The 20,290-nt window shown below is 42.5% G+C and overlaps 1 protein-coding gene across 6 annotated transcripts in view; it reads left to right on the forward strand.

Annotated features, from left to right (window-relative positions):
• ANKS1A (ankyrin repeat and sterile alpha motif domain containing 1A) overlaps window positions 1–20,290 on the forward strand; it is a 155,314-nt gene that overhangs the window by 47,380 nt on the left and 87,644 nt on the right. For 4 of the 6 annotated variants that reach the window (XM_084611084.1, XM_084611087.1, XM_084611083.1 and 1 more), the window contains exons 4-10: window positions 1,477–1,539; window positions 7,365–7,661; window positions 8,267–8,342; window positions 8,654–8,755; window positions 9,948–10,043; window positions 13,090–13,286; window positions 15,412–15,501. In XM_084611084.1, coding sequence (XP_084467210.1) covers window positions 1,477–1,539; window positions 7,365–7,661; window positions 8,267–8,342; window positions 8,654–8,755; window positions 9,948–10,043; window positions 13,090–13,286; window positions 15,412–15,501 — 921 coding nt within the window. The remainder of the gene's footprint in view (window positions 1–1,476; window positions 1,540–7,364; window positions 7,662–8,266; window positions 8,343–8,653; window positions 8,756–9,947; window positions 10,044–13,089; window positions 13,287–15,411; window positions 15,502–20,290) is intronic. The other 2 variants (XM_084611085.1, XM_084611088.1) reach the window with 1 other exon arrangement.

Genomic DNA, 20,290 nt, shown 5'->3' on the forward strand with positions numbered 1-20,290 from the left:
AAGATTGCTAGTACTGTCAAAGGATATATACTGGCTCTTTCTGTTGGGAACTAATCAAAGCAGCTTTAAGTCTTTGGTTGACCCCACATGCCTAGTGCTCTTTTTTTTTTTTAAGTACTTGTGCCCACTTGACTAATTGTGTGGGTTTTTAAAAGCATATGGCCTGCATCTACCCCAAATAAAGAACTATAACTTGATCCTAAAGCACAGTCCTCTCAATTGGATGAGACGATCAAGTAAGATAGCCTCCTTTCTGCACCCTGGTCTTTGAGTGGGATGCAGGTTGGCTTGGCTTGTATCAATCTGTTGTTCTGTGCTGTCTTCTCATCTTGGAGTGCTAACTTCCCTGTGTAGCTTTCCCATGAAAGCCTGTCGTGTTTTCTCCATGCATCTCTGACACAAATAAGAGCACGTGTGAAATGCATGTCCACTCACTCAGACAGGTGGCTGCTGGATATAAACAAATACTTAGTCCTGCTTTGAGTGCAGGGGACTGTCTAGAAGACCTCTCAAGGTCTATGGTTTTATGATTCTATGATTTTGCCCTTTAGCTAAGCATTTGGTTAAGGAAGCAGCCTGTTATTAAGTAATGTCCTCCTATTTGCAGACTGGGAGGCAAATGTGTTCTTTAGTACCATTCAGACTATCAGTAAACCTCCCCTATTATAGAGGTGTTCCCTAGTGGTTGGAGGAAAGGACTGGAACTCAGGAGTTCTGGAGTTCTAAACTTGGCTGAGACACATACTCCCTGTGACACCTTGCACAAGATGCTTAAATTCTCTGTTCCTCGTAAGTAAAATGGAGTTCCTTGCCTCGCAAGGCCATTCTCAGGCTGAATTAGTAGTTTGTAAAGCACCGTGAGGATGAAAAGTGCTGTCAATGCTAATTATTACCACTCCTTGATTAAGTAAGAATAGCTAAATGTGCACGTTTAAAATGTCTTTGATTACATTATGTTTGGCAATCATGTTTCAGCTCCAGGCCTAGTAGTGCCCCGCAGCACAGCTGCAGGCAGCCAATCTGTTCTGTTTAAATATATTGGTTGTAAACAGATTTAAGAAGCATACTCAACTGTTTACAATCAATCTGTGATGGAGTCAACCAAGTGATCATGTAAGTCTTAGTGCATCTGTTGCCTGAGGTTAGAGTAGGACAGGTATGAAAGAAACCTGTGCAGAAGATGGAATTGAGCGTAATTCTTCACGGTAATGTTTCTCTAATATTTGGTCTTGAGTGGGAACCTTTGTTCATTTATAAAGTCTATTAAATAGCCTGCACATTTTATGTTTTAAAGGTTTGTAAATGCTGTGCACAGTGGTTCAAATTATGCAATCTACCAGCTGGAATGACCGGTGTAGTTAACTGGAATGAGATGCTATGTTGTCATCCCCACCCTTTCAGAGTCACCCATTGCTTTGTTGCTGTATCTCACCCATTTCATTGTCACATTTTTCTTTTTTCCTCTCCTTTTTGTAGAATACTCTTGAGATCAAAGAACTCAAAAAGTACGGCCCTTTTGACCCCTATATCAATGCCAAGGTGTGTACTTCGCTGTCAGGATTTCACTGCATCATTACTCCAAGCTGCACTTTCATGCATCCAGGTGTATTGTCATCTAGTTGGCTGATGCCTGCTTGGTTTCCAGCCACTTGAGGAACAGTAAAATGCAACCATTTATTTGTGGGTTTCTTTAAGCCAGGTCTAGAGAGATTATTTAGGGAAATCTCTTCCCTACTTTCAATACTTAAACATATGAGATTCGTGGTGATGGTCAATTTGGTTGGATGACTTCCAAAAGGTAACAATTTCATTAAAATGCTTCAGATTTTGTTTCACATCCTCTAATTATTACTGAGCAGAAATTGAACGAATGGGTATTTTTTTTCTTGCTTAAAGATGGCTGCATTTTCTTCATGGGGTTTCCAGAGTGAATGACCAATCTCCTTTGTAGTGACATTATACTATTTTTCTAAATGGATAGTTAATGCTTTTGGTGGCAGCGGACAGTAATGTCTGTACCATCTAAGACCTCCCATTTTGCTTGTTGCATCGGTCTCTTGTTTTGGTGTTGAGTCCTTGTGTTTTGTGTCTGGCTCTTTATCCCCAGTCTTCTGTCCCTGTGTTTTTTTTGCCTGTTGGTTTTTCTCTCTGCTTTCAGGAAATCTTGATCCAAAAAAGGGCACAAAAATAAGAACTTACCATCCAGTGAAGCAGATTTAAATGTTTCTAAGGTCATTTGTTCTGTCTGCCAGTGGATAGACAGTAGTATTTTGCTCAGACACCTGCCGTGTTTGAGTTTTATTTATAGCCAGGCTTCAGGCAAGTGATATAATAGCCCGCTGATTTATCATGAGATGCTTCTGTTTTCAACTATCAACCCAGGATGGCTTCTGGACAACTCTTCTGGAGTCATCCAGCCATGGCAGATTTTAGTTCTTTAAAGTTCAGTTAAAAGTTCAACTGTGCTTGATCTGCAGTACCGTACACAGGCAGAGTTCTTGGGCTTGCCAGCTGATGGGGGAGTAGGGTGATTGTATTTGCAGATATCTGTTACAGGAAATAAACTCCAGTGCATACCTTTTTGAATAAAAATGTGTAACTGAAGATCACATTTTCTCCATTTTTTTTTTAAAGGTGGAATTTTACAGCAACAAGTCTTTTCTGTGGAAACACATACTAAGGTTGGGGAATTTAATGTGTTAAAAGGAGCTTTGGAAAACAATGTTGGAGTTTGTCAGTCTTTCTTGTGAAAGAAGTGCTGCAATGCAGTGCTACTGAGCTAAAATATCTCTAGAGATATTAAGTTAGTCATATCTTTTTTGTGGACTTGGTTTTTGTAAAGGATATTTTTAAAAGACTTTCCTTGGGCTTCTGGTGCACTGATCATAAGTTAAAAAGAGAACTGCATTTTATTTAGGATAACTTTTTCAAAAGCACCTAAGGCCCCTAAGTCCTTTAGTCACTCAAGTGTGAGCTAAGTGTCATTGGAAGTCAGTGTGACTTAAGAGCCACTGTTTCAAAAATAAGACTTGGGTGCTTCTGACAGGTTTAAAAAAAGATGCCTATCATGGAATATCAGGGTTGGAAGGGACCTCAGGAGTTCATCTAGTCCAACCCCCTGCTCAAAGCAGGATTAATCCCCAGTTTTTGCCCCAGATCCCTAAATGGTCCCCTCAAGAATTGAACTCTCAACCCTGGATTTAGCAGGCCAATGCTCAAACCACTGAGCTATCCCTCCCCCCTACAACTGAGCAGATGGTCCCTGCAGTGTACGCTGCAGGTGACCTGATTATAGGGTATTCCAGACCTGAGGAAGCTGTGTATAATGAGTGGTATAATTAAGTTAAGGAGATGAGGGAGTGCTATCTTTGTTTTTGTAACTGTTATTTCCTTTAATTTGGCTAACTCCTGTGAAGAAACTGACCAGTTAACCAAAACCAGAGTAGAAAAGCTCTCAGTCCTGCAGTTAAAGGAAAAATAAGCTATGCCACACAAGTTCTCTGTATCTTTTTAATTGCTCTCTGGAAACAAACAAATAATGGAGATTGGGTTTAATGTGTGCTATAAAATCTGCATGGGCCACTGATAAAAGTGGAAGCATACCATCTCCAGTCTGCAAATAAAACTGGGCAGTGAACCCACCCGATGGATGGCCAGACAACTGGGGATCCTTTTTCTGAAATGTTTGTGTTTGGCAGTGTTGGGCACCTACAGAAATGGGAGAATCCGTTCAATCCTGTGTCCCGCGTGGAGTTCCTTTTTGCATTCATGGGCGTGCAAGGGGACTGCAGACTCTTGTGTGGAATGGTGATGCTGTAACTGATCCCAGAGCTTCTGGCTACTTCCCTACCCTGTTATATCGGAATGTTATGGCACGCTGCTTAGTGGAGAAGTAGCCTGGGTGTTGCTCAGCAAGTGTTTCTTCTTTCATCTTGGGATGCAATCACAGTGAGAGGGCTGTCTGTGTGTTTCAGATTGTATTTCAGTGAGTGCATGAAGGACTGGGAGCATAGCTGGGCCCTGCATGGAGGCTTTCCAAAGGGTTTTATAGGCTGAGAGCACTTTTTCTTAGAAATGCGCAAAGCAAGAAAGCCCAGATAATGTGTTAGGAGAGGGAACTAGGAAAATTGTGGGAAGGTGTGTTGAAATGTTAGTATTGAATGCTCCAGTGCAAAGTGGTGTGTTTGTGAAAGGCATAGGATTCAGGTCTGATAAGGGGTATGGTAGGTAGGTACGTAGTTACCAGCGTTGGAAAAATTTACCAGACACCTACTAGCTCCAGAGGCTGATGCGTAAGCTGAGGCTTTTCCCCTCTTCTGCTTCTCTACTCAGAGGTCCCTGGGCTAAGTCTGGTAGGAAGCTCAACTTCCTATTCCCAACTGCTGTGAAGAGGGGCGGTGGTGGGATTGCTACAGGAGTGCTGTCCCTGGATCCTACTTAGGGTCTCCATTGTTCTTATCTGTCTTTGACTAGTAAGTCTGAAACATGAAGTCTCACTGTCTCTGGCTCCTGGGAAGGAGTTTTGTCTCCCACCATAGAGTAACCAGGGGGTCTGCCCTTTTGTCATTCTCCACCCTCATTTGGGGTGGTGATTTGGGGCATGGAGGTGAGTCTCCTCTGCCCTGAATAGCTTCAGTGCTTGCCTTGGCTGTTCATAGCTTTCCCAGTTGTCCATTTCTCTGCTCCCCACAGTGCATTTGTGGGTTTCTGATTTGTATGTTTGGTATTGATTGCTCTGTGTATGTTTGCCCTAAATAACTTTCTGTTATTAACATAAGGGAAGTGATTTCAGGGTAAATGCTCAAAAGTCCAAGTGAGTGCATGTACAACGGAAAACCTGGATAGTGACCCTCCCATTTCTCCTAGTAGAAGGAGTGGAGACCCATGAAGATACCAGCTCTTGCTGTCTGCTGCTGAGACAATGAGCATTTATGCAGCTGAGTTCACAGGAGCTTCTGGCTCTCATTCAGTGGTGGAGAAAGACTTGGTTTAGATACTGTTAGTACAGTCTGTTTCATCCTGTGACCCCATATTAGAAAAGGAAAAAGGTTTAGGGTCCCATCCATAGTTTCAGGGCCTCCTCCCATCTCTCTGTAAGGAAAGAGAGGGTGGTCATGACCCCTCCCTCTTTGGACCAGATTGCCATCTGAAGGTAGAGGACCTAAGGAATACTTATTAGAAAATTATTTAATGCCGTCTCTGAGACACTCCTTCAACAGGTATACACTTCTGTATGCATGCAGTGCTGTGTGGATCTATTTGAGGGGTATGAATTTTGTGCTGGTGAAAGGTTCTAGGCTGGCAGCCCTAATGGTGGAAATTTTCTGCGCTCATGCTGTGTCTGGCAAGGAGTTTTCCCCTCACACTGTCCCACCATTGCGCCTGCTGGGAGAAATCTGCTCTAGGAGTGAGCACAACAGTCTCCGCACCATTCTGCAGAGATTGGGAAGATTGCTTAATGTTTCTGTGATGTGGGCACTTGCCTTCTGAGACCCCCCAGACTCGTTTCACTGTCATGGAGAAGCTGTTCAGTTATTACTGAGATGGGTTGGATTCCATCTGTAAAATGAGGCTAATGCTACTTCCCAAACATGGTAAATGCTTTGAGATGTACAGATAAGGGGTGCTACGTGTTCACTGTTAGCAATTCAGTATCTTTCCCTTGCTTAACTGTACGTTGTGTCCTCTTCACTTTGCATTCACTGGCCTGGCTCCCTGTGCTCGCTTGCTTTCTTTATGGCTGCTTAGCCTGTGCTGTTAGACTCTCTGTTAAACTTGTACTCTAATAGTGATACCCTGCATCTCCCACACACTTCTCTTATAAATGTTGCTTATTTCTGCATGTGGCTGTTGAGGCTTCTCACTTCCTTATTCTGTTTGTTTTTATAAGTGAGTCATGACTGTAGAGGCTGTCTCCACAGCTCCCTACTTTCCTTATGCATTTCACGTGGCTGAAAAATGATGCAGTCAAATACCAGATAACCAATGGGAGTTTGCATGCATGAGTTTTGTAATCTTTAGATTGTGATTTAACACATTAGTAGGATTAAAGCACGTGTAGATCCCGACCAGTTCACAGCTTATTTCAATGGCAAATGGTGCAAAATATTGAGCCTTTCCTCTGCAAATCATAATCCACAAAACACCATTCACAAAAAAAGCAACATGGAAACATTTTGGCCATATGCAATGAAATCTAGCTAGACAAATAGCTATCCTTTTTTTAAAAAGGGAAGTATAGCAAAAAGAATTTTGTGCCACGGTTAGAACTGCTGTGAAAGCAGCAGAGAAAGCACAAGTTTGTACTGAAGGTTTTTGCGTCAAAGCAGACACCAGTAAGTACTTGAATGTTAAACAGAAATATTTCTGTGCATATAATACACAGTAGTAAAATTAGAAATTTTAATGGAGCTTATGAGTTGAAAGCAGACTGGCTTAAATCCAGGGAAGGTGTTCACACATTTTGCACCTGGAAATGAAAATTTTTTTCGGGTTGCTTGCCTATAGTTACTCTGCACTGCTGATTTTTTTAACTTGACAGATGCTGCATGTATTAATTGGATCAGGCATTCACTTGTGGCTTAGACACTTGCCCACTGCTGAATTGAGGGCCTTGCCTCGGGAGGTCTGGTTGGCACAGAGCTGTGCTGCTCACTAAATTTCTTAAATTCACGTTTTTGCATGTGATAATGTAAACATACTGCACACTTTCTGAAATGTTCTGCTTACAAGCTTCAGAATTGTAAAAGCGGAATGGCTGCAAAAGAATCAAAACCTCAGTCATAGGAGAAATGACTGGATTCTAAAAACAATTGAAGTTTAAATTTTAAACAATGGCGATTAAGTTACTGTAGATGGAATCCATACTGTAGTTTGCTTGTTACATTTTGCATTTACTTATTATGGTGCCCAAGACTGTTGAATGCTTCATAGATAAGACGGGACCTTGTCTGCAAGAGCTTGCAAAGTAAATGACAATCCACAGAAACTTGGCAGTCTTCTCATTTTTAATATGGCCTCTTGCTTTTGTGTTCAGTGCTTTGAAAGCAGAGTATATCTGTGTACAGCAACTGCTTCCCATAGCTGAGAAAGTAAAGGTCAGTTGATTAATGTTTTGAGACTTCCTACAGGCTTTTCTTGGGTGGGTTGGTCAGTTTATGAAGGGTACCTGCGCCTGATAAATGGGAGTAGGAACATGACCAAAACACTGCTCTGGGCTCTTTATGTTCAAATGGATTTATTGCATCCCCACTACTTGCTGTTTGTCTTGTTTTTACATTTAAACTTCAATGGTTTTGAGAGTGAGGCACCTAAGGGCTCATTTCTTCAGTCTTCTGACCGCTGCTGTGTTTATGACCCTTCAGAATAACGACAATGAGACCGCGCTGCACTGTGCTGCTCAGTATGGCCACACGGAAGTTGTGAAGGTTCTCCTGGAGGAGCTGACGGACCCCACGATGCGCAATAACAAGTTCGAGACACCTCTGGATTTGGCCGCGCTCTATGGAAGGCTGGAGGTTGTGAAGATGCTGCTGAATGCTCACCCCAATCTTTTAAGCTGCAACACTAAGAAGCACACACCCTTGCACCTGGCAGCTAGGAATGGACATAAAGCTGTAGTCCATGTCCTCCTAGATGCCGGCATGGATAGCAACTACCAGGTATCTTGTCACTCAGTATGTGAATATAGTGCAAGTGAAAGGGGTCAGAGAGCAGCTGGGGAGGCTGGAGTCCTCCCCATAGAAAAGGCACTGTAGTGGTAGGGCAAGCTTCTCTTGACCTCTGTCCTGGAGGACTCTGCTTTAAGGATGAGAATAGCTCAGTCTCCTATTCAGTCCTTGGCGGTGTTGGGGGGTCCCTCATGGGGCAGATATACAGCCGTGAAATGTGTCCCCAAAAGGAGTGGAGAGAACTTGTTCTCTTCCTACCAAACCACTTCTGTTAGCACAGAAATAAACTTGTATGTCTTATCTGTCTTTCCTTCTGTGGGAGAACAACCACTCTAAATAAACTTTGGGAAGTTTTTACTTTGTTTATAGTTCTGAGGCCCTCCTATGTTAAACCTTCTTCCCACCCCAAATTCTTAATGCCACAGAATAGCTTCTCTCACAGTGTGACTCCAGTAATGGGTATTGGTTGCAGTGAGTTGCTTTTGTCCGTGTACTGTGCATGCATCTACTTTCTTTCCTGTTTTTATCAATCCCTAAAATGTTTTAGGGTTCCTGTTCACAATCTGGGCTCATGGAATATTGTTTAATTTTTACAGACTGAGAAGGGCAGTGCTTTGCACGAGGCTGCTTTGTTTGGCAAGACAGACGTGGTACAAATATTGCTGGCTGCAGGTGAGAGAACGACATTTTGACACAATAGCCTGGAGACGCTTTACCAGGAGCATGTGATAAAGGAATGGTGTATGGTGGCAACATTTTTCTCTTATCAGCCAGTGATGGAAGAATAGTTCCTCTGAGTGACTCATGGAAGAGGTATTCTCTGGGTAGTTGGGTCTTAGGTCTCTTTGGAGGAAGAATTTCTTTAACTCAGCCCTGGAAATGACGAGAAGAGCATCTAAGACATGACTCAGTTACAAGAAATTAGCTTTGTCGCAGTTAGTCTGAAAATGCTCCCTCACCCTGCCCGCCTTTATCTCTTCTAGGTATTGATGTGAATATAAAAGATAACAGAGGCCTGACAGCTCTGGATATTGTGAGGGAACTTCCATCTCAGAAAAGCCAACAAATAGCAGCTCTCATTGAAGGTAAATAGAGTGAGTGTGTGTGTGTGTGTGTTTCTAGTCATTCATACTTATTTTTCTGTCTAAATGTACATGTGGCTGTAGCCATATGATCATGTTCCGTGATCCCAGCAAACATCACAAGCTAAGCATCTTCAGGCCAGGACAGTCCTTGGAGAGAAGCATCTAGGAATGCTGCCAGATGTCATGCTTTACCTCAGTTGGTGGTACTCTTTCTGAGTCACTGATTCTGTGCCCTGCCAGTGTTTCATCATGATGCTCTAGGAGGTGCCATCTTGCAGATGATCCTTAAAACAGAGGTCTTGATTACTTGTGGGAATAAAAGGCCCTATGACCCTTTGCACAAGGTTGGGGAGTTAACTCTGACATCCTAGCTAGATTCCCACTTGGGTAATACTTTCTCCTTTAAATTTTCTTTCAGTTGGATATGATGTTAGTCACATCTTGCATGTAACTGTTAGTAATACTAAGCATTTGTGCAGAGTGTCATAGGTTAAAAGCATTCTGCAAACAAGAACTAATTAAACTTCATGCTACTCCTGTGAAGTTGCCAAATACTGTCCTCATTTTTACAAATGGGGAAACGAAGCCTGCTTGAAGACTGAAAGTTTTCAAGGCTTAAGTATCATGAGTGGGACACTTAAACTCAGATGTCTAATTTCAGGTGTTTAAACTTAGTATTTTTACCCTAGCTGTCTTGCTTGTTATCGTGGGTCCCTGACTAGAAACCATGTCTCTTGACTGTCCTGTGCTGGTCCACACAAGTACACTGCCTCTTCTCAATGTTGTATGTATCTCACAAAACAGCTACATAGTCATCTGCTTGATAAGGTTGGGTGTGCATCTTAATTAGTTGATCTGTAAAGCACTTTGTAGTTCTCTGATGAAAGGCATTCTGCAGAAGTTCAAAGTGTCATTATTCCGACCCTAGACATGTGATTAAAGGGGTAATCCGCTCCTATTGTGCGAGCTGAGCTCCGAGATGTAATCCTGCACTTAGATTTCTTTTGAGCCATCTTAATATGTAGCTCAGCAGCTTTCAGAATAGTCACTTAGTTCTGATCCACAAGGTGGGAATGTGGCGTGCATGATATTGAACCAGGGAACAGGACTGTCTGCCTAATGTGGGTAAGTGGCAACCCCGCTGGTGAGCTTCTCGCTATTTGAATGTTGCTTTTTTCTCTTTCCTGCACAGATCACACAATTGGGAAGAAGAGCGCAAAAGCAGCAGAGAAGGCTCTGCCAACACCTGTCATTCCTGCCACTGAACCTGCAGTCCGGATATCACAGGGTATGAAATTTGCTGTCTGGGAGGCAGGGCTTGAGTTCCAGATGGGTGTGCAGATGACTATTTATGATTGCACTGCTCTCTGAGTATAGAAGAGATAAGGTTCAGTTATAATAGATCCAAAAGTTATACTTTGTGCCCAGAAAGCCAAATAGTCTGAAACCAATGATTCCCCTTCCCTCTCACCCCTGGTTCTTTAAATCTGACTTGCATAACAGATGCCATCTGTTGCCCCTGGGAGTGGGTGGATGCCTCCATAAATCCAGAGGGAGCTGCCGTTTGTTTGCTCTCGTCTTTGCTACTGCTCTGCTTGACCAATAAAATGATCCATAAAGTACCAAACATATCCAGTAAAATCGACTGCAGTTCTTCCTATGTATGTGGCGCATCTTCCCTTAAAGAGAGTACCAAAGGATTGGTTGCATTCCAGGGGTGCATGGTAGTGACACACAACCCTGGTGGAGACTGTCTGGTCTATAGAACAGGTTTTTATAACTGAAGGAAAAATCCTTCTGCAGCATTGATCAAGGAAGTCCAGGCTAAACATTGGTGAAGTCAAAAAAGGCTTATTGCTAGCATGGTTTGAGCAGTCTTGTGGGTAAGACATCAAACTGAACTGAAAATGGCAGCAGCTGTTCTTGAATGGGGCAACCCCTAATGAGTTTGTGTGGCCCTTGTGTGGGTGTGCCTCATGATATCTAAGCAGTGATGCATGCAGCCTAGATTGTTGTTCAGTTGCTAGGCCACTTCTTTTATTTGCTTGTAGAGTCAATTGATTTAAATCAAAACAATTTAAATAGAAATGTGGAAGTGAAAGGAACCTCGATAGATCATCTAGTCCAGCCCCTGCACTAAGGCAGGACTAAGTATTATCTAAACTATCCCTGACAGGTGTTTAGACAAACATCTGTAGGTTAGACAATTTATTCTTAAAAACCTTCAATGATGGAGATTCCACAACCTCCCTAAATAACATTTTTTCCAGGGCTTAACTACTCTTACAGTTATGTCTCAATGTCTAATCTCAGCCTCCTTTGCTGCAATTTAAGCCCATTACTATTTGTCCTGTCCTCAGTGGTTAAGGAGAATCCTCCTCTCTATAACAACCTTTTACGTACTTGATTCTTATCATGTTCCCCCTCAGTCTTCTCTTCCCTAAACAAATTCAGGGTGAGTTTTTGTTTTGTTTCCCCAACCTTTCCTCAGATGTCATATTCTAGACCTTTAATCATTTTTGCTGCTTTCCTCTGGACTTTAATTTATCCATCTCTTCTGGTACTTCCAGTTGAGGGCTTTTCAGTGCTGAGTGGAGTGGGATAATTACTTCTCATGTCTTGCTTACAACACTCCTACTAATACATCTCAGAAGGATGTTTGCTTTGTTTTTGAATTAGTATTACATTGTTGACTCATATTTAGTTTGTGATCCACGATAACCTCCAGATCCTTTTCTGCAGTACCCCTTCCTTGGCAGTCATTTCCTATTTTGTATTTGTGCCATTGATTATTCCTTCCTAAGTGTAGTAGTTTGTCATTACAGAATTTCATCCTATTTATTTCAGGCCATTTCATAGAATATCAGAGTTGGAAGGAGGTCATCTAGTCCAACCTGCCAATCCCCAATTTTTGCCTCAGATCACTAAATGGCCCCCTCAAGGATTGAACTCACAACCCTGGGGTTAGCAGGCCAATGCTCAAACCACTGAGCTATTCTTCCCCCCACTTCTCCAGTTGGTCAAGATCATTGTGACTTCTAATCTTGTCCTTTAAAATGTTTGCAACCCTTCCTCTCCCAATCCTATTTGTACACTCATAAGTGTACTCTATGCCATTATCCACATCATTTATTAAGATATTTAAGAGAACCAGACCCAGGACAGATCCCTGCGGGACTCCACTCGATATGCCTTTCCAGCTTGACTGTGAACCATCGATAACTAGGTTCTGAGTATGGCTTTCCAACCAATTGTGCACCTACTATATATTTTCCTAATTGGTGCTTTGAGAAGGTCATGTGGGCCAATAACAAAAGCTGTATTAAAGTAGAGATATCACATCTGCTGCTTCCCCTTATCACAAGGCTGGATATTAGGTTGGTTTGACATGACTTGTTCTTGACAAATCCATATCGACCATTACTTATTGCCATATTATCTTCTAGGTGCTTACAAATGGATTGCTTGATTATTTGCTCCATTATCTTTCTGGGTACCGAAGTTAAATTGACTGGATTATAATTCCATGGCTTTTCCTTATTCCCCTTTTTATATATAGGTACCAGAGTTGCCCTTAACTAGTCCGCTGGGATCTCTCCCGCCCACCACGAGTTCACAAATATAATCGCCAAGGGCTCAGATTTCTTCATGATTTAAACCACCAAGTGGAAAGCTCAGTTTAAATAATCAATTTTAATCAGCTTTTCTCTTTGTGCTGCAGTTATAGTTCTAAAGAAAGGTGCCTTCTCATTGGTTGATATATCCATTAAAGCATGTTGATTTACAACTAAATAGTCTTTACAGTAAACTTAGTACATCTTTTTGCTGTGGACAGGGTTATACTATATATACACTTGAGCAATTATATAGCTCAATATTTTCAGATTATTAATTCTACACTTTTAGTATGTTAGAGAATGACTGATATATTGCTTATTTACTAGATGATTTTTTACTTATTTGTGTCAAGCTGCATTAGAATTATAACTGGAATTTTATTAAATACAGCAGCATACAATTTATTTTTATTAAACCAAATAACCTTAAATGTTTTAGATACGTAAACTTCTCTTATCGAAACATGGTTCAACGTTTAGGCCTTAACATATATTGTTAAATTCAGATTTATTTTTAAACATGTCTATTTTAAAAAGAAAAACTTATTATAATTTAAATAACAAAATCCAAAATATCTGATTTTAAACAAAAACAAAAAACCCTCCTCCCTTTGCAAATCATCAATTTTTATCCATGCGGCTTGCTTGTAGTCCTGATTTGTGTGGCTCCTGCTGTTTTCAACGTGTGATTGATGGGGCATTCTTCATTCCCTCCAGGTGATGTGGAGAAAGCAGTGACTGAACTGATCATAGACTTTGAAATGAACCCAGAGGAGGAGTGTCCTTATGAAGCTTTATACAGTGCGACATCCTGCCACTCATTGGACAGCCTGGCCAGTGGGAGGTCTTCAGACAGAGACTCTGTGAATAAGGAAGCAGAGACAACGGGTCTTAAGGCAGCAGGAATCAGGCCTGTACGTAGCCATGTGTGTTTTTATTTGTCTCTTTAAGGAATATAGAAAGTGTTTATCTTCATTCCCATACACTACCGCACTCTAGATACAGGCTGAGTACCCAGCTCCGCAGTTGGAAATAAGTTTTAGATCCACCACTAAGCTTGATTAGAGCAATCAGGATCTCCTCCGTTTCCTGCTTGGGGGTGTGTGTGCTCCCTCGATAGTATTCCCTGCGTGTAACCACTCCTACGTCGTCTGTCAGTTTTTTGTCCAAGTCTGTAAGAAAAGTATGGCCATGCTGGGCCAGACTAATCATCTCTTTAGTCCAGTATCCTGTCTTCTGATACTTGTCAGTTGCAGATGGTTCAGAAGGAATGAACAGAACAGGGCAATTTATCAAGTCATCCATCCCCTGTCATCCAGTTCTAGCTTCTGGCGGTCAGAAGTTTAGGGATACCTAGAGTGTGGGGTTGCATCCTGGACCATCTTGTCTAATAGCCATTGATGGACCTATCCTCCAGGGACTTATCTAGTTCTTTTTTTTTTAACCCAGTTATGCTGTAGGCCTTCACAACATCCCCTGGTAAGGAGTTCTACAGGCTCACTGTGGATTGAGAGAAGAATGTTTGTTTTAAATCTGCTGCTTATTAATTGCATTGGGTTACCAATGGTTCTGGTGCTGTGTATCCAGCATGGTGTTGGGCCGCTGAGGGGGTTTTATACAGTGAGTGTCACTTACTTTGTTAGGACGTATTTTTGTTTATGGTTTAACTCCTTGGCTATACGGAAACTTCTGGAGTCTAGTATGATTCTCAGAGTTGAGACATTTTTCTCCTCTCTTGCCACCCTCTACCCTCTCCAAAAGGCGTGTAATCCAGTCACCTTTGAATGCCCAGTTGTAAAATAAAGCTGATTTCCCCAGATGCTTCAGCTGTTGTGATTAGCATTGGCAGCAAATTTGTTCTGCATGTCATTTGCAGACAGAATCCTGCAAGGGGCGCTGGAGGCTTTGCAAGTGAAGTGTGTAGTCATTGGAAGGTCTTTTTCAAAGAAATCAGCCTAACTAGCCTTCTGTTAATTGCATCTGCTGGGGCTTTAGTAGCTGGTGGCAACCTTTTGCCATGGGGTGGGTGGGACCTTGGCTCATAGCATGTTGTCTGTTTTTTTTATTGGGAGGTTGAAGTGGGGGAGTTGAAGCAGATAAGAAGGAAATCAGCAATGAATAATTTACCAGCTAGGTGGATGTTGAAACCAGCTTCGTACAGTTTCAAAACGAGAACCTATAGAACTTCTTTTTCCTCTAGTATATCTGCTACTGGAATAGTGATGTGAGACCAATCTAAAAAACAAGGTTTAGGAAAACTTCTGCCAGACCCTTTCTACAAGTGTAAAACACCCAAAGCAGAATCCTGCCATGAACCACCGCTAAAAGTAGACTACGTCCGTATATGGGGACTTTTTGTAATAGTGCCGCCTTTGAGGCTAAACTCATCCCATACAGCCTGCACAGAAGGTCAAGTTTGCCAAACTGGGATGGGAAGGGGGAAGAAGTGCTCTGAAAAGCAGAAACTGGTTGGAGTTGCCCCAAAATCTGCTCAGGATTTGGAGCAAGTGCCTGAGCATCCATGCTTGCCAGTAGGTGCTGCTGCTGGAGAGAGCATGAAGTATCTAGAGTAGTCAAGATATAGTGGAAATGCAATGAGCGTATGGCAGGATTTTTAGAGCTATTTAACTGTCAAGTAGTAACCCTGTAGTGTTGTGAGGAATGTGGTCCAGGGAAGTCTCTTAATGTCCCGTGTGTTCTCTCATAACTCAGCACACCTCTCCAGAACGTATTTATTCCTGCAAATGAGTAACATAAGCAAATTATCTAAACACACTCTCCCTTTCTCGCAGCTTGTACCATAATAATGAACTAATCCTTTGCAACTCCAAGGAGCACAGAGTCAGAAAGGTGCTTTTGTGAAGGAGCATAGGCACCAGCCCAGCTGGGAATCTCCCAGCCGTTAGAGCAAACCCTTTTTGCCGTCCTTCACTCTAAAAAGTCTTATCAGGGGACAGAGTTTCCCTTTAAGCATATAAGAGGGGGCTGAAAGGAAGGAGTTTAAAACAAAGCCATTAACGGTGGCCTTTTTAACCGCAGAGAGAGCGTCCACCCCCTCCTGCCAAGCCACCCCCTGATGAAGAGGAGGAGCATGTGGAGAAGAAGCTAGGTCGCAGTGCTTCGTGTGAGGTACGCAGGTGTTATTGGGGGCTTGCTTTTTGCAGGGGTCGGTGGATGTGTGGTTTAAAGATGAGTTTTAATGGTCCGGGAGGAGCCAAATATGATGATCTTAACTCCCTTGTGAATCTGATCATGAAAGTGAAGGATTTGCTGTGTGAGGCAATATTACTGGCAATTTGATATGGAAACTTTCCTTATGAAACTCTGCCAGTGCACTTCAGTCCTGACCTGAAACCCTTCCTCCAGTTTCAGACTTAAAGTCTCTTCCTAAGGGAATTCCCATCAGGCAATGGTTTTGTGATGTGGACAGTTGTCAGCTATCATGAACCCACTAAATATATTTTTGTTTAATGCCGAAGCCTGAATTTGAATCCGGGTCTGCAGAGATGCGAGGCCATTAAATCATGTTGCATCTTAGCTCCCAATTATGGGTCAGATACTTAGAGGTGTAAATTGAACTGATTAATACCAGCTGAGGATCTGGTCCATTGCGTGTGTGAAAGAAATCTCCACCTGCAGATGTCTAGTCTGTATATGGTGCTTTGTGATGCCAAACTTGATCGTGCACATTGAACTGTTTGCAGTCTGTCTTGTTGCTCATTTTGCCAAATTCCCAAAACTTCAGATGAACAAGCTCTGCAGAAGGCACTTAAATGAGAAAACCCCCTTAATGTGTAGTTGGAGACTTCTGCTGACAGGTAATAAAGATCCCGAGAGAACCTCGCTAACTTCCTGCTGTACTAAAAATCTTAAGCATTCCTCAAGTAAGATATATGTAAAGATACAAGTTGAAAGTCTTTTCTGCCTCCCTCCTCTTGAACGGACTCTCAGTTCACCAGACACTTGGATTTAAATTTTTGTTATCTGGTTATCTTGATCTGCTACTGTTTGGAGTACAGCATATATATGCAAGGTGTCAGTGAAAATGTTGGCTTTAAAAAAAACCCACGTAGAACTGTGCAGTACGTCTGGGGATATTTTGGGGGTAAAATCAATTTATTAGATTGTTTCACGATGGCCTATTGAATGGGTTTCGCTGGCATTACAAATGGTCTTTCAGATTAATTTCATAATCCTTTCCACATGCCTGTCTTTTGGTTGGGGGTGTGCGTGCGTGCGCGTGCATGGGCTGGGGAAAGGAGTCACCAGGTAATTTGGAAGCAGAAACTCTGCTTATAAAGATAAGCATAATGGAGGGAGGGAGATGTACATGATCTTGATCATAATTACAAAACACTTGCTCTTACCGTTCCTCCATTAAAGGTGAAGTGGAAACATGATTAGCTATGGGAAATCTTGCTGGCAAACAGATGAGTGCACAAAGTGATTCTTCAAGGGCATGTTGGTTTGAAACCAACTGCAGTGATATCCATGCACTGACTGTGTTGTTGTAGCTGGTCTGGTATTGATTACTGTAGATCAGATGATAAAACCGTTTTATTTCAAGCGGTTATTCCCGCTTCTTATACTCATGCTTTCCCAGAATTCCTTTCAGGATAAAATTTTCAATGCTTGATCTCTGCCTGAAGAGAAATTTTTTTGGGGGGAGGGGTGTTAAATTTGAGAGAATTCCTAGTTTTGAATTGAGGATAAAAATGCAATGTTTCCATTCAGACTGGACTAAGTCATGGCTGACATTCAATCCTGGCCTGTATGGCCCTCATGGTGGAGTGCTCTTGACCAAGTTAGAAATGAATGTGATCAATAACAGTGATACTGTTAGGCAATTGAAAAGTCATCCTGGAGCGATTTTAATACAATAGCTGTAGAAGACTTTTAGCAGAGCCCACTGAAACCCTGCCCTATTGTCATATCACAACGTATGTTCTCGCTGCCAGGTCTGTCCACCACAGGGGCAGCTGCTGGGACAGTGTGCCCTAGGAAGACTGTAAATGTCTCATTGAAACACATGACGCAGAATCCTCATCTACCTCTTCAAAACCTGCCATAACTTTAGGGACAGGAAAAAATCATGATTGAGAAAATTACACATTATGGTATTCTTATTTTTTAACTGAACTCTATAAATGCCAAGCTTTTATTTCAAAACAGCCTTTTATTCTGTTGCCATGAGACAACCTTCACAGTGTAAGCAGTTATTCCTCACTTATGCACCATGACTTTCACCACTGAGAGATGTTTTGCACTTATGTGCAGAATAGCTGATTGCTCATAGCTGACTAGTGAATTTTTTCAGCATCAATAGAACCCTTCTGTCTCTGTAGCCTAATAAGAGACTGAAATCTCAGACAAGACTTCAGTTCATCTTTTATTTACTACTCCCATCACCAAAATGGGAAGCTTAGACACACCTAGTTTCAGACAAAATGTGATTATTCCAATGGTATTCTGTAGTTCTCTGGCTGGGGGGGAGAGAGACTGAATTAGAGCCACCTGTTTTTTTAAGTTGAATCAATAAATCCTAAAGGCAGCACAGACCATTAAGAGGTGAATTACAGGAAATCATCCAGATCTGGGAGTGTTCAATGTTTATAGGGTTAAGTATGTTTGACAGGGTGTTTTCAAACACCAACTGGGTGGTGGCTCCTAATGAATAGGAATAAGGAGTTGATTACCTACTCAGTCTAATGTACTTCGGGAAATGAACCATGTGCATGCATGATGGATGAGATGTTAACTTGAATTTCCTTCTGCCCATCCCTGGTGCATGTCTAGATGGAAGTTAGATAGCATAGGACTTAAGGTCTGTCTTCTTTCACTTAAAGAGATTCAAATGTCAAATACCTCGTTCAAGTCATTGCTGAGGGTAGAAGGTCCTAGATTTGTAAGGTTCACCCCTCTCTTCTCTCCCCCCGCCCCCCCCCCCCCCCCCAAAAAAAAAAAGGATCATCAGAGCCGGTGTTGGACTTTCAGGACACAGTGCAAGATCTACCTATTCTCAGTGCTTTGGGGATGTATATAAATACCTACCTCAGAGGAGAGACGTAACTCTTAATGTTCAGCGTTTCTGAGACCCTTACTCAGACAGATGCTGTGAATAGGCAAAGCCTAGTTAAAATAACAGTGTATGTTCTCTAACCAGCCTCTCCCATCGAGAGGAGGTACCCAACTATACTTGAAGCAGTGTGGATAGTCCAGCCAGTAAGTTATGTAAAGTGCTTGCATGGTTTGAAACCCTCATTAAGTAAACTGTGGCTTGTTAGTCCAGGCCATTCTGTTAGTAGCCTATCCTGGCAGTTTAACGTAACAGGCAGTCACATCATAGCTTAGACTGTAAGCTTTTAGGGCCAGGGTCTGCCTCTCAGTGTTTGTAGAGCACCTAGCAAACAGAGTTCTCATCTCAGTTGGGACTACTGTGGTACAAATTGTAGAAAAGCAAAAACACTTGAGCTGCATCAGAGTGGGGAAAATAACAGTAAATCGGGTGTGCTGGCTTAAAAATAAAATATCTGCTCTAATGCCCCCAAACATGCAAGGTCTTAATAGTTCTAGCAGAAGTGGGAGGGAGTGATGCCTTCCTTTCAAAAAGGAAGGTGGCATACTGCACACTTGCCATTCCAAAAGCTGCTACTTGTCATGCTCCTGTTTTAAAGCCTTCATTCTTTGGAGGCAAAGTAGCAGTGAACATTCCAGCACAGTTAGCCACGTTCAGTGCTCATGGATTCGGTGCATATAAACCAGGTGGAAATGGTCACTTTCTTGTCATTAATTTAGCTACCAGACTGAACATTGCAAATGGGTGAGTGAGACTGGGTGCAGTGATGGGTGACTTGTGGTGGGATTATTCGCAACATGAAGTGAGAAGCCAGTCCTATGATCTGAGTGCTGACTGCCGACTGCCCAGGCTAGTGCATGCCTATTACTGAAGGTCTTTCGTTCCTCATTTAGGGCTCAAGGAAATCAAGGTGTTTTGACTGCAGATGCGCATGTAAATGCAAAACCTTGGGAAACTAACCTGGTTTTGTTACATACCCAGAGCATGTTCCTCAAATGATTTGCTAAGCTTCACCACCATGCTAAGCAAACTCCTGACTCAGTTTCGCGGTGAGGCTTTGAGTTAGTTTGAACCTGATACGGACTAAGGACGTGTCTACACAGCCCTGCAGTTTAGCCAATGGGGGTGTGAATAGTAATGCGCACCCAATGTTCTGTGCTGTATCTCCCTGATGAGGACACTGAGGGCGCGAACTAGTTCACATGTCTGTAGTCCTCTTCAAACAGGACTATACTGATGCAAAGCAAGAACCTTGCTGTTTGTGCCTTCAGTGTCCACGTGGTGGGGTTACCGCACAGCACTTCGGTGTGCATTGCTATAGATACACCGTAGGCTGAACTGCAGGGCAGCGTAGACATGCTCTTAGTCCAGTGGTTCTCAGCCTCTTTATGCAGCCCACAACATATTATATGGGCCGCATCCAGTACTATCTGTATGGCTCTGAGGATGTCACAGGGCCGCAGCTTGTGTGTTGGTTGGGCCGCAGGTTGAGAACCACTGCCTTAGTCTCTAATACGTTAGCATTGGAGGTGCAATGGATCAAGGAAGGTAACTTGACTGCCTGGGAGGCTGGGTGTGTTCGAAGACCACCACTGGCAGGCTTCGTAGAAGTAATTCCTTGCTAAGGTGCATGTACTCTGCAGCAAGACTCCTGCATTCTGCAGCTCTCCAGTGCAGTTGGTTGGGGATTCTCCAGCTGTTCCAGAGCCATTTAATTACAAAAAGAGGTTTCTCTTGAAAATGGAAATAAGTAATACAGTCACTTTGGTACCCTTTGTTACTTTGATGTTAAATTCAGTTTATATTGCTCCTGGTCTTTTCAGTTTGAAGCATGCTGTGGAA

Source organism: Lepidochelys olivacea (genome assembly GCF_965140295.1).
Source record: "Lepidochelys olivacea isolate rLepOli2 genome assembly, chromosome: 21".
In the NCBI taxonomy this organism is placed as follows: Eukaryota; Metazoa; Chordata; order Testudines; family Cheloniidae; genus Lepidochelys; species Lepidochelys olivacea.